Source organism: Aquarana catesbeiana, linkage group LG04 (genome assembly GCF_042186555.1).
Source record: "Aquarana catesbeiana isolate 2022-GZ linkage group LG04, ASM4218655v1, whole genome shotgun sequence".
NCBI lineage: Eukaryota > Metazoa > Chordata > Amphibia > Anura > Ranidae > Aquarana > Aquarana catesbeiana.
The window spans coordinates 542,826,076-542,842,677 of record NC_133327.1 but is presented as its reverse complement, the minus strand read 5'-3'; the positions used below and the strand labels follow the sequence as shown (position 1 = coordinate 542,842,677).

At 41.0% G+C, this 16,602-nt stretch overlaps 1 protein-coding gene across 2 annotated transcripts in view; it reads left to right on the top strand.

Annotated features, from left to right (window-relative positions):
• Window positions 1-16,602, top strand: part of SYNJ2 (synaptojanin 2) — a 193,114-nt gene that overhangs the window by 158,822 nt on the left and 17,690 nt on the right. For both annotated transcript variants that reach the window (XM_073627896.1, XM_073627897.1), the window contains exons 19-21: window positions 3,747-3,965; window positions 10,036-10,114; window positions 13,064-13,232. In XM_073627896.1, coding sequence (XP_073483997.1) covers window positions 3,747-3,965; window positions 10,036-10,114; window positions 13,064-13,232 — 467 coding nt within the window. The remainder of the gene's footprint in view (window positions 1-3,746; window positions 3,966-10,035; window positions 10,115-13,063; window positions 13,233-16,602) is intronic.

Sequence of the window (16,602 nt, the reverse complement as noted above, 5' to 3'; positions counted from 1 at the left end):
TTCACTTAATAACACACATCACAAGGAAATGGTTACTTCCTGAGAAAACAATGCTGTGAGAAATATCTCTCATGCATATCTTTTTTACATTAAGCAATTATTGCCAAAATACTTTTAGATTGGGTATTAAATTAAAATGCACAGAGGTGCGATCAGTAAAATTTTCATTCAGCAGAGGTCTGAAGGACACCTTCTCATCATAGCCTTTCCTTAACATCGCAGTCCCTCCCTCCATTTTGAGTTTTCTCACCCTGACCCGCTTTGTAAAACACAGTATTTTACTGTGTGTACCTGCCAGTGTGATGTCCTGAAAGAAGAAGCGCGTTGTTTTTTTTTTTTTCTTTTTTTCTTTCAAACTTTATTGAAATGTCAAAATTTACATTACAATAATATGGACACTTCCAAAAGTGTAGTGCATTTAATTATTTTTTTGCAATGCTGCTTGGCTGGGGTGTGTAGAAACAGACAGTACATGGAGCCTTCAGGTAAGCTTGCATACAGTATGCATTTTTCCGCACTACACTGGGCTTTGTTGCAGTATATGCCCTGGCAGAGACCTGTTTTTCTGTGCAAAAAAACAGGTCTCTGCACAAATGTGAGCGAGCCCCTACATTAGTGTCCTTAGTCCCCCCTTCTCATCGCAGTAGCCTTCGCCCCTTAAGTGTCCATAGTCTCACTTTCATATCAACATCACAGTCCCCTTTTTTATATCAGTGTTGTCAGACTGCTCTTTACATCACAGTCCCCCTCTTTATATCAAAAAACTCCTTCACTTCACATAGAAGAAAGAAAAAATGGATTTGGGACTTTGCATGAGGCATGTCTATGTAAATGATAATGCATAAAATACTGAAATATAAATAAATTGAATGTCACAATCCCCATAGGGGGGTCCATATAGCGATAATGAATTAATAAATGAATTCAGTAAATCAAATATATAAATATGATATATAATATATAATACATGATGTAAACGAAAAGTGACATGATAAATATAATAATCATAATAACATATTTAATATCAATGATAAATGATTGGTACAAACAATGGCAATAAATAAAGTAACTAAACATACAAATCAAATAGACAAGATAAACATGATAATCATAAGTACTAATGACAGAGTTCAAAGTTTAAAGGCAAGCTTGTCTTGGTATCCTTGAGTGAAGACTCGATGCATTTCATGGCGTTTACAGCCAATCATCAGGAGTAGGATGCATAAATTTGGCTCTAAAATTAAATGAATAAATTGGTAAATAGAATCTCAAATGATGCACTGTGCTTTTTAAAAGAGAGCAGGAGCTAGCAGTTACATTACCAGCTACATTACCTATGGAGCAGCCCATAGGTATGACCTGGCGGTTCCCATAATGGAGTAGGACAGTGGCCCTGAATGAGCTGTCTCCCCCCAGGGTTGAAGCAGGAGATCCCCCCCCCCCCCCCAGCAGCCACAGGAAAACTGGAGAGGGGACAATGGGAAACAGCAGCCATGGAGCAGGCCGGACACATGTGACACAAACCCAGTTCTGTGAATAAATGTGAAAAAATAGGTGAAAGCAAAAAAGGAAATGAATGATTTAGGAAAAAAAGAAAAACTAGATGAGAATAAATGATGAACGTGGTGATTAAAGAAACACTGTGAACCCACAGTGGGTGTGTGTGTACATTAATAGTATGTGTATAACTACACTAGTAATTACACTTGAATGTATAGTATGTGTTAAACTGGTACAATGTGTGTATGTGAAAATAGGAATAAAAGTGAATGTGGGGGAATAATGTGGACACTTACAAACGTGGAGTGCATTTAATTATTTCTATGCAATGCTGCTTGGCTGGGGTGTGTAGAAACAGACAGTACATGGAGCCTTCAGGTAAGCTTGCATACAGTATGCATTTTTCCGCACTGCACTTGCACTGCACTGGGCTTTGTTGCAGTATATGCCCTGGCAGAGACCTGTTTTTCTGTGTAAAAAAAAACAGGTCTCTGCACAAATGTAGGCGAGCCCCTACATTAGTGTCCTTAGTCCCCCCTTCTCATCACAGTAGCCTTCGCCCCTTAAGTGTCCATAGTCTCACTTTCATATCACAACATCACAGTCCCCCTTTTTATATCAGTGTTGTCAGACTGCTCTGTACATCACAGTCCCCCTCTTTATATCACAGAACTCCTTCACCTCACAACCCCTCCTTACGTTACACTACCCTTTTACATCCCAGTCCCCCCTTTACATCACAGGCCCCCTTTTATATCACCGTCCCCCCTTCCTCCTTTACATCAGTATTCTCAGGCCCCCTTTTATATCACAGGCCCCCTCCTCCCTTACATCATAGCCCCCCCTTCATATCGCAGCCCCCCCCCCACTTACTTTACAAACAGTCTCCTCCACCCTACATAACAGACCCCCCTTCACTTCACAGTCCCCCCCACTATACACCACAGTTCTATTCAGATCACAGTCCCCCCGCGCTTCTTATATCACAGACCTCCCTTCATATTACAGCCCATACCCCATACATCACAGTCCTCTCTTTATATCACAGTCCCCCCCCCCCCTCTCCTCCTTACACCACAGTCTCCCTAACATAAGTTACCCCCTCTCATACATTACAGTGCCCATCTTCAATGTCCTACCTTACACAGCAGGTCAGAGGGCGGGAGGCACAGCAGATATGGACTAAGGGCAGGAGCTGCCCAAATTTAGGTGGTGATTGGTTGCTTGGACCACTCTGTGTGCAGGTGAATTCTCTTATACTTTAGCAAATCTAAGGCAGCCATACTCACTGCAAATTTCTTTTGCACAATTTCCCCATCAACACAGACAATACTGCCAGGGAAATCCCTCCTGCCGGGCCATTGTCTGCTCCCAGCGGAGGGGAAGCTGTTTCCACCGGGAGAAGACAGTGATTATTGCTAGCAGCTATAGCAGACGCTAGCGATCATCGCAAGAGAATCTGGCAGGCTGGCTGTACCCAAGTTGATCGATCAGCTTAGTACGTTCAGCCTGCCCATTAACGGTTCGAATCTCGGCCAGTTCCTGCTGAACCGGCTGAGCATTGCACCATGTATGGCCAGCCTAATATGCGACTGCAAGAAACCAGGTGAGTCAGAAGCTTAGATAAAAGGGACCTTTTTTTAGTACAATAAAAAGTTGAAGGTTTTGTATTGTAAGTCTATTTTAAGTTTTAAATAAATACTTTATTTAGAATATTATTGGTCTCTATCCAGGCACATTTCATAAGAACATCTGCTCACTTTTAAATGCCATCATAATTTTATATATAAGCCAATGGCTCCCGCTGCTGCCTTTCTGTTCTTTTGTGCTTTTGAGGAGAGCGAGAGACCAGCACTACTGCAGATGGGCAAAGCACTGGATCGAGAGTACTCAGGTAAGTATAATAGGGGATAAGATACTTCCACTGGAACATATCATTTTTTTCTGCAGGCAGAGGTGTTGAATTGAATATTTATTGTCACTTGTTTACAGTTTTTTTTCCCATTATGCATCATTTTAAATTTACACATTTGTTATTTATTAACATGGCCTGTATTCTTGAGTTATTATATATTATATATAACATATTTACCTGTATAGCATTACATGTTCATGATTAGAAAAGACAGAATTAATGGTGCAAAATAAGTTATAATAGTCCAGACATATAAGTATTCTGTTACGTCATATAGAACAATAGCTATTCAGATGGAGTTTGTAATTCTTATGCCATCTCTGTCCTACAGACCTGTGCTAGCAATTGTGGAAGTGGAAGTTCAGGAGGTTGATGTAGATTCCAGAGACAGAGTATTTCAGGAAATCTCCTCCTCTCAGGGACCTCTGGATGCCACTGTTGAAGTTCACATTGACTCACCAACAGCTGAGGACAAAGCAGAGTTCCCTGAAGACATTTGTACGGAGCTTGTACAGACATTTCAGCGTTACGGCACTGTTATACTTGTACGGTAAGTAGAGAAAGGGGGGAAAAAAGCCCAAATAAAAGTATTGGGTGTGAGGCACTTGTTGTTTTGATCTAATAGAATGTAAAGGACCAACTTAAAAACTGCAGTTGTACATTGTATTGTGAAACTTTTAACCATCTAGTTAATAATATTAGATGATAGTGGTAGGGCCAAAATATCAGCTCAGATCAGTGCAAACATACTTTCATCACTTTTTTCTGTCTGCTGCTTTTCTACAAAATGTCTTACTTAGCATTCACCTCTTTTTCACTTCTCTCTCCTTTGGAAAATCAAATAGCTGTTTGTGCATTAGTGGGCTCACAAATACCTTTTACTACAGTGCATAGGTCCTAGCAAAACGTAGGAGCTGGTATATTACCTTATATACTCGAGTATAAGCTGAGTTTTTCAGCCCATTTTTTAGGCTGACCCCCCCCCCCCCCCCCTCGGCTTATATTCGTGTGAGGGTGCCCATCTGCAGCTTTACCTTTGATTACTAAAACAGCGGGTGTCTCCCGCTGTGTTATGCAGTCTGTTCGGTGGCTGTACATTGTAACAAAGCCCCGCCTCCTCCTTGTCCGTGATAAAGGAACACTGATACAATGCTGGAAAACTGTATCAGTGTTCCGTCTATCACGGACGAGGAGGAGGTGGGGCTTTGTTACAATGGACGGCCGCCGAACAGACTGCATAACACTCTGTTTTAGTAATCAAAGGTACGGCTGCAAATGGGCACAGTGAGGCTGCAAATGGGCACAGTGAGGCTGCAAATGGGCACAATGAGGCTGCAAATGAGCACAGTGAACCTGCAAATGGGCACAGTGAGGCTGCAGATGGGCATTGTTTACCATACTCGAGTCAATACGTTTTCCCAGTTTATTTATTTATTTTTTCTGTTTTCCCAGTTTTCTGTGGTAAAATTAGGTGCCTCGGCTTATATTCGGGTCAGCCTATACTCGAGTATATACGGTAATATTAAAATAAATACAATTTTGAAATGCTCACTTTTTTTTTTATAACACATTGGCAAAAAAATTCTAATGGCTGACAAGGACTTGAGCTCCTTGATATGTAGATCTGCTATACCTGGAGCAATAGAGATTGGGTCCAGCATTCCTTGTTGTGTTTTTAATGTATTCTATAATCTTGAGACTGTAGCAAGAGAAGTGAGAACACCAATTTTAAAGCAGGAACAGTTGAGACTCCACATTTCTTAGAAACAGAAATGAGAACTGTGGCAGGAAATTCCTTCCACTGAACTTTTATAGCCTGGTTTCAGGTTACACATACAGTGGGGACGGAAAGTATTCAGACTCCCTTAAATTTTTCACTCTATGTTATATAGCAGCCATTTGCTAAAATCATTTAAGTTCATTTTTTTCCTCATTAATGTACACACAGCACCCCACGTTGACAGAAAAACACAGAATTGTTGACATTTTTGCAGATTTATTAAAAAAGAAAAACTGAAATATCACATGGTCCTAAGTATTCAGACCCTTTGCTGTGACACTCATATATTTAACTTAGGTGCTGTCCATTTCTTCTGATCATCCTTGAGATGGTTCTACACGTTCATTTGAGTCCAGCTGTGTTTGATTATAATGATTGGACTTGATTAGGAAAGCCACACACCTGTCTATGTAAGACCTTACAGCTCACAGTGCATGTCAGAGCAAATGAGAATCATGAGGTCAAAGGAACTGCCTGAAGAGCTCAGAGACAGAATTGTGGCAAGGCACAGATCTGGCCAAGGTTACAAAAAAATTTCTGCTGCACTTAAGGTTCCTAAGAGCACAGTGGCCTCCATAATCCTCAAATGGAAAACGTTTGGGATGACCAGAATCCTTCCTAGAGCTGGCCGTCCGGCCAAACTGAGCTATCGGGGGAGAAGAGCCTTGGTGAGAGAGGTAAAGAAGAACCCAAAGATCACTGTGGCTGAGCTCCAGAGATGCAGTCGGGAGATGGGAGAAAGTTGTAGAAAGTCAACCATCGCTGCAGCCCTCCACCAATCGGGGCTTTATGGCAGAGTGGCCCGACGGAAGCCTCTCCTCAGTGCAAGACACATGAAAGCCTGCATGGAGTTTGCTAAAAAAAACACCTGAAGGACTCCAAGATGGTGAGAAATAAGATTCTCTGGTCTGATGAGACCAAGATAGAACTTTTTGGCCTTAATTCTAAACGGTATGTGTGGAGAAAACCAGGCACTGCTCATCACCTGTCCAATACAGTCCCAACAGTGAAGCATGGTGGTGGCAGCATCATGTTGTGGGGGTGTTTTTCAGCTGCAGGGACAGGAAGACTGGTTTCAATCGAGGGAAAGATGAATGCGGCCAAGTACAGGGATATCCTGGACGAAAACCTTCTCCAGAGTGCTCAGGACCTCAGACTGAGCCGAAGGTTTACCTTCCAACAAGACAATGACCCTAAGCACACAGCTAAAATAACGAAGGAGTGGCTTCACTCTGTGACTGTTCTTGAATGGCCCAGCCAGAGCCCTGACTTAAACCCAATTGAGCATCTCTGGAGAGACCTAAAAATGGCTGTCCACCAACGTTTACCATCCAACCTGACAGAACTGGAGAGGATCTGCAAGGAGGAATGGCAGAGGATCCCCAAATCCAGGTGTGAAAAATGTGTTGCATCTCTCCCAATAAGACTCATGGCAGTATTAGATCAAAAGGGTGCTTCTACTAAATACTGAGCAAAGGGTCTGAATACTTAGGACCATGTGATATTTCAGTTTTTCATTTTTAATAAATCTGAAAAAATGTCAAAAATTCTGTGTTTTTCTGTCAATATGGGGTGCCGTGTGTACATTAATGAGGAAAAAAATAAACTTAAATGATTTTAGCAAATGGCTGCAATATAACAAAGAGTGAAAAATTTAAGGGGGTCTGAATACTTTCCGTCCCCGTATAACAGAGAGACTCAGAAAAGAGACCCTTCTCACTTGCCTTGTGGAGATGGTGCTGCCTAGTTCTTTGGTCTGCAGAGTTAGTCCTGGGCATTCTTATTGGACAGGTCAGCATGCACTTCGTATATTGAAATAAGGAAACACCCTTTAGTAAATGATTATTTGGAAAAATGCAGATTTTTAAAAAATAAATAATAAATTACTCTTTCAAAAACAAAGTTTCCCGTTAAATGTCACATTAGCCACCATTTCCATGTGAAATAATGTTTATAGCCACTGTATTGTGTATATAAAAAATAGAAATGGGGGTGTGCATGCCCACGCACCAAAGGTCAATAAGGGAAACAAAAAAATCAACCTTTGTTTATTCTAAAGTATATAATGAAAAGAAAGAGAAAAAGCAAATGAGTGTATGTGTATACTTATGGCATGGTGTCTAGCATCCATGTCACTTGTTGGTCTCAGTCAACGAGTGGCTTGGATGCATGACACCATACCACGGTAATTGGCCAAATTCTTTGAGAGAGGGAGATAGTAACCATTTATCTGATACCCCTGTATCATACGACAGGCTTAAAAAGATTAGCAGATTAGTACTATTGGCGTATCCTTCTACCTTCTGCTCTCCTACAGAATTTATCTGCTTCCCATCTATAAGGATAAACATACACTTATTTGCTTTGTCTTTTATAAGCAGTTTTCTATGTAGTTAAGAGAGCTCTTTTTGATTGAAACCAACAAGTGTCTTGGATGCTAGACACCATCCCACAGTAATTGGCCAGTCAAAGTGCCTGGTAGGTCACAATGGAGATATGAAGGATTAAAAAAAGATTAACAGATTAGAGATCACCACTACTGGCGTATCTTTCTGCCTTCTGCTCTCCTACAGAATTGATATGCTTTCCGTCCTATAAGTATACTGTGACAGACCTAGCCGGGACAGAGGCTTTTACAGGGGACTGAATGCCAGCCTCTTGCCTACCGGTTATGGGCCCTGACATTTGGGGGAATGGTGCTCGTTGTGAGCTGTATGCCTGGGGACCCTGGAAGTAATATTACTTTGGATTCAAGTCCATGTCCCCCCAAAACACAAAACTCTGGGAACCCTGTATGTGCCATATTATAGATAGTGACTGCTTCACAATGTTGTGTGTATATATTGTGTTGTCTCATGCTGTTGTGTACTATTTGCTGTGCTAGTTTGGGGTGGGACTGTATTCCAATGTTCTATTGTGTCTGTCTGCCTTGGATCGCAGGATGTATATCTCTATGGAGGGAGGGGGGATTCCTCCAGCAGCCCCCTGCTGATAAGACTGTGTACTGATGAGAAGTTTGAATACACCTGAACAGTGTGTCTATTGTCATTGGATGGTTTAACCCGCCCTCTTTTCCAAGGGTGGGGGGGAAAGAGTCTCTGAGTTATTTTATCTGTTGTGTCCATGTGTGAAAATAAAGGAGTTGATTCCTGTTTGAACCTCAAGACAGAGAGCATCTTGTCTCGTATTGGGGGAGAATTATTTGTATGGGTTTCTGGTTCGGCTGATAGAAGTGTTCGGTAGCTGCCTTTGTGTTTGGGTATGGAATGTCCTAAACGACTTTAACCCCTTTCATACTCGGGGTGTCGTTACATATACACATACACTAATTAGCTTTTTCTTTCTTTTCAGGTATACTTTATAATCAACAAAGGTTGATTTTTTTTGTCTCGCTTATTGGCCATTGGTGCATGGACATGCACAACCCTGTTTCTTTTTTTTTCAGTATAATTACCATATTTATCGGCATATAACACGCACAGCCATATAACACGCACAGGCATATAATGCACACCTTAATTTTAAGAGGGGAGTTTCAGGAAAAAACTTACATTTTAAATAAAGAACTTTGAAGCAAAAAAAGGGTCAGTTCCCATCAATGCAGCCTCACTTTTGCCCATCAATGCAGCCTAATTAGCGCCCATCTGCAGCCTCACCATTGCCCATTAATGCAGCCTGATCAGTGCCTATCTGCAGCCTCACCATTGCCATTTAATATAGCCTGATCAGTGCCCATCTGCAGCCTTGTCATTGTCCATCAATGCAGCCTGATCAGGGCCCATCTGCAATCTTGCTATTGCCCATTAATGCAGCCTGATCAGTGCCCATCATTGCAGCCTGATCAGTGCCCACCTCCAGCCTCACCATTGCCTATCAATGCAGCCTGATCAGTGCCCATCTGCAGCCTCACCATTGCACCCTGATTAGTGCCCATCTGCAGCCTGTTCAGTGCCCATCTGCAGGTTCACCATTGCCCATTAATGCAGCCTGATCAGTGCCTATCTGCAGCCTCACCATTGCCAATTAATATAGCCTGATCAGTGCCCATCTGCAGCCTTGTCATTGTCCATCAATGCAGCCTGATCAGGGCCCATCTGCAGTCTTGCTATTGCCCATTAATGCAGCCTGATCAGTGCCCATCATTGCAGCCTGATCAGTGCCCACCTCCAGCCTCACCATTGCTTATCAATGCAGCCTGATCAGTGCCCATCTGCAGCCTCACCATTGCACCCTGATTAGTGCCCATCTGCAGCCTTGCCATTGCCTATCATTGCAGCCTGTTCAGTGCCCATCTGCAGCCTTGCCTTTGCCCATCAATGCAGCCTCACCAGTGCTGAATTACACAGAGCCGGGATCTTCTGTGTACTCGGCACTTACAGTCGCACACAGTCCCGCCTCCTGGCCCGGCTCCTATGATAGACAGGACACTGGTCCAATGCCAGACATGTGACGTCTATGCTAGGAGCCGGTCCAGGAGGTGGGACTGTGTGTGACTGCGAGCGCCGAGTACACAGGATCCTGGTTCTGTGTAATCCAGTGACACTCACCCCTCCTTCCCCTCTGAGGCAGCCCAGGTAAAATATCAGTGTATAACACGCACACATGATTTGCCCCCTATTTTCAGGGGGAAAAGTGTGTGTTATACGCCGATAAATACGGTACTTGCCAGTTAGGGAGAGTTTGTACATTATAGTAGGCAATCTGTTTTGTAGTAATTATAGCTACTGTATGTGCATCTACACATTTTAGGCAGTTTGAAGATTCCAAAACAATGTTCAGGGATGTAGAAATGGGCATTTATGTATACTATGATTACATACCTAATTGTTTTTATTTCTAGGGTAATTGAGGGGAAAATGATTGTGACGTTTGCAGACAGCAGGACAGCTTTAAGTGTTCTTGTTCTTGATGGTTTAAAGGTAAACTGCATACTTCCATCAATTAACAGCATTCTTATAATCACCAAAATAACTGTAGAAAATATGGGCTGCTTCAATATAATTATGTTTTTTATTAATTAAATGGGGGTACACCCTACAAGAAAATTGGGTGAATATTCATTTCACAGCTAGTTGCAAGCAAAGAAGATACATAAACGAAAAATTCTCGTAAGACAAAGGGTTCTGTTCCCATTTGGGAAAAACTTTGGAGTTTGTCCCTCCGGAAATTTTCATTTGCAAAGTCAGAATCGTATGTCAAAGTTGTGTACACACTGTATGAAAATCGAACGATCGTGCCTTGTACAGAATTTTTCTTCAAATTTTCTCATAGTGTGTACAGAGCTTTACAGTATCTACTGAATAAGCCAACATTGATTTTATTATTCCTGGCTTTTCTTCTTTTTTTTTTTTTCGGTGTTCTAAGCTGTTTTCACAGAACTACACAGACATAGCAATTCACAGTAGTAAAAATTTAATTGTGCAATAATTCCAGGATCTACACATTTAACCGCACCTTGTTTCATTGCCTGAATCCTTTTTTCTGTTTTAATTATGTAAATGTTCAATGTTCCCAGAATGAACTTGTTTCAAACATTTACTCCAGAGTAAACAGACGCTTCCTATAAGAAAAAATTCTAAACAGAGGTGTGGTATTTCAATGCATAAATAGATTTCACTATAAACATTTTTTAAATCTGTATCTTAAACTGGCAGAATTATTGTTTTTTTTCAAAGTGTATGTAAAGCCAATTTTTTTTTTTAATTTTTGGATTTTGACCAAATGGGGATGTTTTTAAACCGCTGTCAGGTTTTTATTGTTACTTGTGTACAAACAAGGGAGATTCATCCTGTCTATTTGTCCTGGAATCCATTGTCTGCAATAATGAAAGTGATAGTCCAAAATGTTAGAGTTGTCACAGGAACAGAAGGGTGGAAATCTTCTGACAGGGACATATGTTCCGATGAAAACTGCTTTATAGAGATTTCCTCTTATTTCCTGTTATGCCTCTGGGACAGGAAGTGAGGTAAAATTTCGCAGCAGGGCACATTCAGTAAAAAGAGACCCAAGAGGGGGGTTAATTATTTTGTATTCCAATTAAAATGAAAGACTTTTTTTTTAGAAATACTTTAACTGTGTTAGTACACTTTGCAAACCTATAAAGGCAAGTGAAGATGTCCGTTGATTTAGAATAAGAAAACCTTTATCATCCTGGCTTGATTGGAACTTTAAAGGACAACCCCGAGGTTAGCCCTGAGGGCAATCTTAAAGTGTCACTAAACCCACATCATAAAGAAATGATCTATAAATGGTATATTACATGCTGTTCATACTCAGTCACTATGAGATTAGTTTTCTGTAAAAAAAAAAAAAACTGGTTGATCTTGTAGTTCTCTTTCTCCACCATTTGTCCCCAATTCAGCTAGGAATTTTGCAGCTGTGGTGGCAACTCTGCACATGCTCAGTGTTCAGTGAAATTCTATGCTGAGCATTTTGTCTCTATCACATCTGAGTAGCCCATGTAACTACAGAGTCACATGTGGGCGTATACACAGTGTTAAATGACAGCCCACGCCCTCTCTCCTCTTCCATGCTCATTAACTTACTAAACACAGGGAGGATATTACATGTAGATTAATGGAGGCTTCTCTTCCCTCTTCTACTAAGACACAGGCTGAAGGGGAGTGACGCAGCCCGTGACAGGCAGAAATCTCCCCACACCATGTTATTTCCACAAAATAATAATGATTTGATTTCAAATATACTGTATATTTGTATGGAAATTTTAAACAGTTTATTGATATTATTTATTTATTTTTACTCTGTATTCCAAAGGCTGTTTTTTTCTTTTTTTTGAACAAGTGACCAGCAGCAGAGTACTAGAACCTCCTCCTGCTTATGTTTCCCTGCAGACAGGCAGGTCCTGACGTACGTGTTTTACGTCACCGAGTTTAGAACGATCGGATTTTCCAACAACTTTGTGCGACCGTGTGTATGCAAGACAAGTTTGGCCCAAAATCCGTCCAAAAAAATCAGATGGATTTTGTTGTCGCATGTCCGATCGTGTGTACAGGGCATTACGATCACGGCGATATCTCACATGTGTGGTTTGAACACCGTTGTGGGAGAGATTAACGTATGCGTTTTCTTCTGTCGTGCGCTTGGAGGGACAGGGTTTTTTCATTTTTTTTTTTTTTTTTAATTTCACTTTTTATTTTTTATTTTTACATTGTCCCTTAAGAAAAAAAATTGATCACTTTTATTCCTACTACAAGGATTGTACACATCCCTTGTAATATAAATAAGTATGACAGGGCCTCTTTATTGTGAGATCTGGGGTCAAAAAGACCTCAGATCTCACATTTACACTTAAAAGCAAAAAAAAAAAAAAGTCACTTTGCCTTTAAGAGATGAAAAAACTCATCCCTTTAAGGCCAGAAGTGACGTCAGACGTCTCTCCATTCCTCCATAGGCATAGAGCCAAGTGGGGGCTATCTTGCCCTCCCTCTGCTTCCTGCCCAGCCACAGAAAGGATCAGATCGGCTCGGGGCTAACTGACAAGTCTGGTAAGCCCGGAGAAGGCCGGGAAGCGGCAGAACGGGGCTTCACCCGTCCCACTGCCTATAAACGTGATCCCATGGCCAATCCGCCATCAGGACCACTTTTATTTGGCGCAGAATCGCCCGCAGTACAAGAAAGTACCATGGTTATGGCAGCTAGCTGCTGCCATAACCCTGGTATTTAACGTCAAAGTAATGATGTAAATGTACTGTGGACGGGCTTAAGGTGATTAATAACAATAAATGACAACATTACATGTGTAGCATTTTTTTTTTTATATTTGCTATTTTTTTTTCCCACGAAACAGTGTTACCCTTTAGGCTTTACGGCTTTATTTTACTTGACAAAATGAATCCTTTTTCTTACAGGTAAGTGGCAAAACAGTAAAAATAAGACCAAAGACAGAAGATTGGTTGCAGGGTCTGCAAGAAGAAATTGCTCGGAATAGAGACAGTGTAGTATTACTGTCACCCAATGCCAACTCATGTCTTCTGGAGGAAACTTTTGATTTTTCAAGTCTGGACTATGAATCAGAAGGTAAAAAGAAAGAAAAGAAAAGTGCTTACATTTGCTTTAACTTTATGTTCATATTAATTTTAAATTGTACTAACTGTTTTTTTTTAAGATAGTGCTACCCAGCTTTTAGGCCGTGAGGCTAAATTATTTTCCAATTTGCTCTAGAGTTTAGTAAATGAGGTAAAACTTCACTTTGTAAATAATACCCAATCACATGCAAGAAAAAAAAAATGCATTTTTGCTTGCATGTGACTGAATGATAGAAATTAGTAGAGCTTCCCCTCCCGTACTAAGATCTAGAGCAAGTGTGCTTGCAGCACGCAGTATATTTGCCTGTAGTAAATTAACCCCCATATTTGTAAATTGTGTATAAAATATAGAGACGCGTTAAATTAAATGTATTTAAAAAAAAAAATGTAACAGCTAGAGCACAGTCATGGACACAATTATAAGTGTAGATAATACAAAAAAATACAACAAATATGATCGATGTACAGTATATGTTTGCTATGTCCTAGAATACTCAAGGGAGGACAGGGACCGGCTGGGTAGAGTAAAAGTTAACTAGGTAGCCATAACAGCAAAACTGGCTTAATCTTAAAACGCCCAGGTGAACGAATAACGGAGATGTTTAGCTCTCCAGCAGAAGCCAGATGCAAATGGGGAATAATGCCAGAGGTTTGCAGATAGACACCTGCTGGTGGCTGGTGAAAGAACATGCTACCAGAGCTCTGCCACCAGTAGGTGAAAGAGGGTTACAGGTTCCCGACCCAATGTCACTGTACTTGTATACACTTACTGACCACTTTATTAGGTACACCTTGCTAGTGCTGGGCTAGACTTCAGAACTGCCTTAATTCTTTGTGGTATAGATTCAGCAAGGTGTTGGAAACATTTCTCACAAATTTTGGTTCGTATTGACATGATGGCATCACACAGTTGCTGCAGATTTGTCGGCTGCACATCCATGATGCAATTCTCTCGTTCCACCACAAAGGTGCTCTATTGGATTGAGATCTGGTGACTGTGGGGGCCATTGGAGTACAGTAACCACCTCATTGTCATGTTCAAGAAACCAGTGGTGAGATGATTTGAGCTTTGTGACATGGTGCATTATCCTGCTGGAAGTAGCCATCAGGAGATGGGTACACTGTAGTCATAAAGGTATGGACATGGTCAGCAACAATACCCAGGTAGTCAATGGTGTTTAACCACTTGCCAACCGCTGCACGCCGATATACGTCGGCATAATGGCAGCGGTGGGCAAATGGTGTACCTGTACGTCCCTTTAATTGGCGGGGTAAGCATACAGCGTGACCGTGCCCGCGGGACCCGCGGACTCTATGTCCACTGGTCTCCCGGCGATCAAGTCACGGAGCCACAGAACGGGGAGATGCCTATGTAAACAAGGCATTTCCCCGTTCTGCCTTTTGACATGACAGAGATCACTGCTCCCTGTCATGTGAGTGGAAGCCCACCCCCCCCCACAGTTAGAATCACTCCCTAGGACACAGTTAACCCCTTGTTCGCCCCCTAGTGATTAACCCCTTCCCTGCCTGTGTAATTTACACAGTAATCAGTGCATATTTATAGCACTGATCGCTGTACAAATGACAATGGTCCCAAAATAGTATCCGATGTGTCCGCCATAATGTTGCAGCCACGATAAAAATCGCAGATCGCCGCCATTACAAATAAAAAAAAAATTCATAATAAAAATGCCATAAAACTATCCCCTATTTTGTAGACGCTATAACTTTTGCACAAACCAATCAATATACGCTTATTGCGATTTTTTTTTTTTTTTACCAAAAATATGTAGAAGAATACATATCGGCCTAAACTGAGGAAAAAATGTGTTCTTTTATATATTTTTGGGGTTATTATAGCAAAAAGTAAAAAATATTGCTTTTTTTTCAAAATTGTCACTCTTTTTTTGTTTATAGCGCAAAAAATAAAAACTGCAGAGGTAATCAAATACCACCAAAAGAAAGCTCTATTTGTGGAAAAAAAAGGACATCAATTTTGTTTGGGTGCAACGTCGCACGACCGCGCAATTGTCAGTTAAAGCGACGCAGTGCCGAATCGCAAAAAGTGCTCTGGTCAGGAAAGGGGTAAAATTATCTGGGGCTGAAGAGGTTAAATGATACTCAATAGGTACTAAAGGGGCTCAAAGTGTGCTATGAAAATATGCCCCCACACCATTACACCACCACCACCAGTCTGAACCGTTGATGCAAGGCAGGATGGATCCATGCTTTCATGTTTATGCCAAATTCTGACCCTACCATCTGAATGTTGCAGCTGAATTTGAGACTCATCAGAGCAGGCAACGTTTTTCCCAATCTTCTATAGTCCAATTTTGGTGAGCTTCAGTTTCCTCTTTTTAGCTGAGAAATTCCCAAATAGATATGTACCTGAAAACAGGGTGACACTGTAGGTACATAAGTAGTAGTGTGCCAACGTCCCGATATTGAACTTATGGAACTTTAACAACTAACAAAATGGATTTTCAAGGCACACAGGTATACTATCTATAAAAGGTAAAATGGTTTTGAGTATGGTCTACAAAAAATAAAAACAATTGATACATATTGATACATAGAACAGAAAATATTTGCATATAGTTAGTATTTTCTACCCTACATACACCCAGGACACCACTTAATGTGATACATGTATACAATGACGCATACAGAAACAGGTGAAGAACATATTCCCAAGCAGGTGTTCCGATTGTGGATGTGAAAAAGCAAGTTGTGGGTCAGATTGTAGGTCCGGGTAGGTATATTCTTAATAGCTCAAAGAAAACGCTATTAAGAATACACCTACCCGGACCTACAATCCGACCCACTTGCAAATATTTTCTGTTCCATGTATCTATATGTATCAATTGTTTTTATTTTTTGTAGACCATACTCAAATTAAACCATTTTTACCTTTTATAGATAGTATACCTGTGTGCCTTGAAAGTCCATTTTTTAGTTGTTAAAGTTCCATAAGTCCTCTTCTTAGCTGACAGAAGTGGCACCCGATGTGGTCTTCTGCTGCTGTAGCCCATCCTCTTCAAGGTTTTCTGCATACCTTGGTTGTAACAAGTGGTTGGGCATTCAGAGTGAACACTTCCACCATTTATTGAGTGAAGTTTTCTAACTCCTTTAGTAAATGACTCAATTGTACTGTATTTTGCATGGTGTTAGTGGAAAATGTAATACTCGTACTTTGTAACGCATATTTGTGCACCATCTGAACATTACAGAGTTAGAAAACTTCCTCCTCCAGACAATGGATTCAGCTTTCAAATAGAGCCAGACTACATGACAGGGAGAGTGACCATATACAGGCATACCCCACTTTTAAGTACACAATGGGGTTTATTTACTAAAGCTGG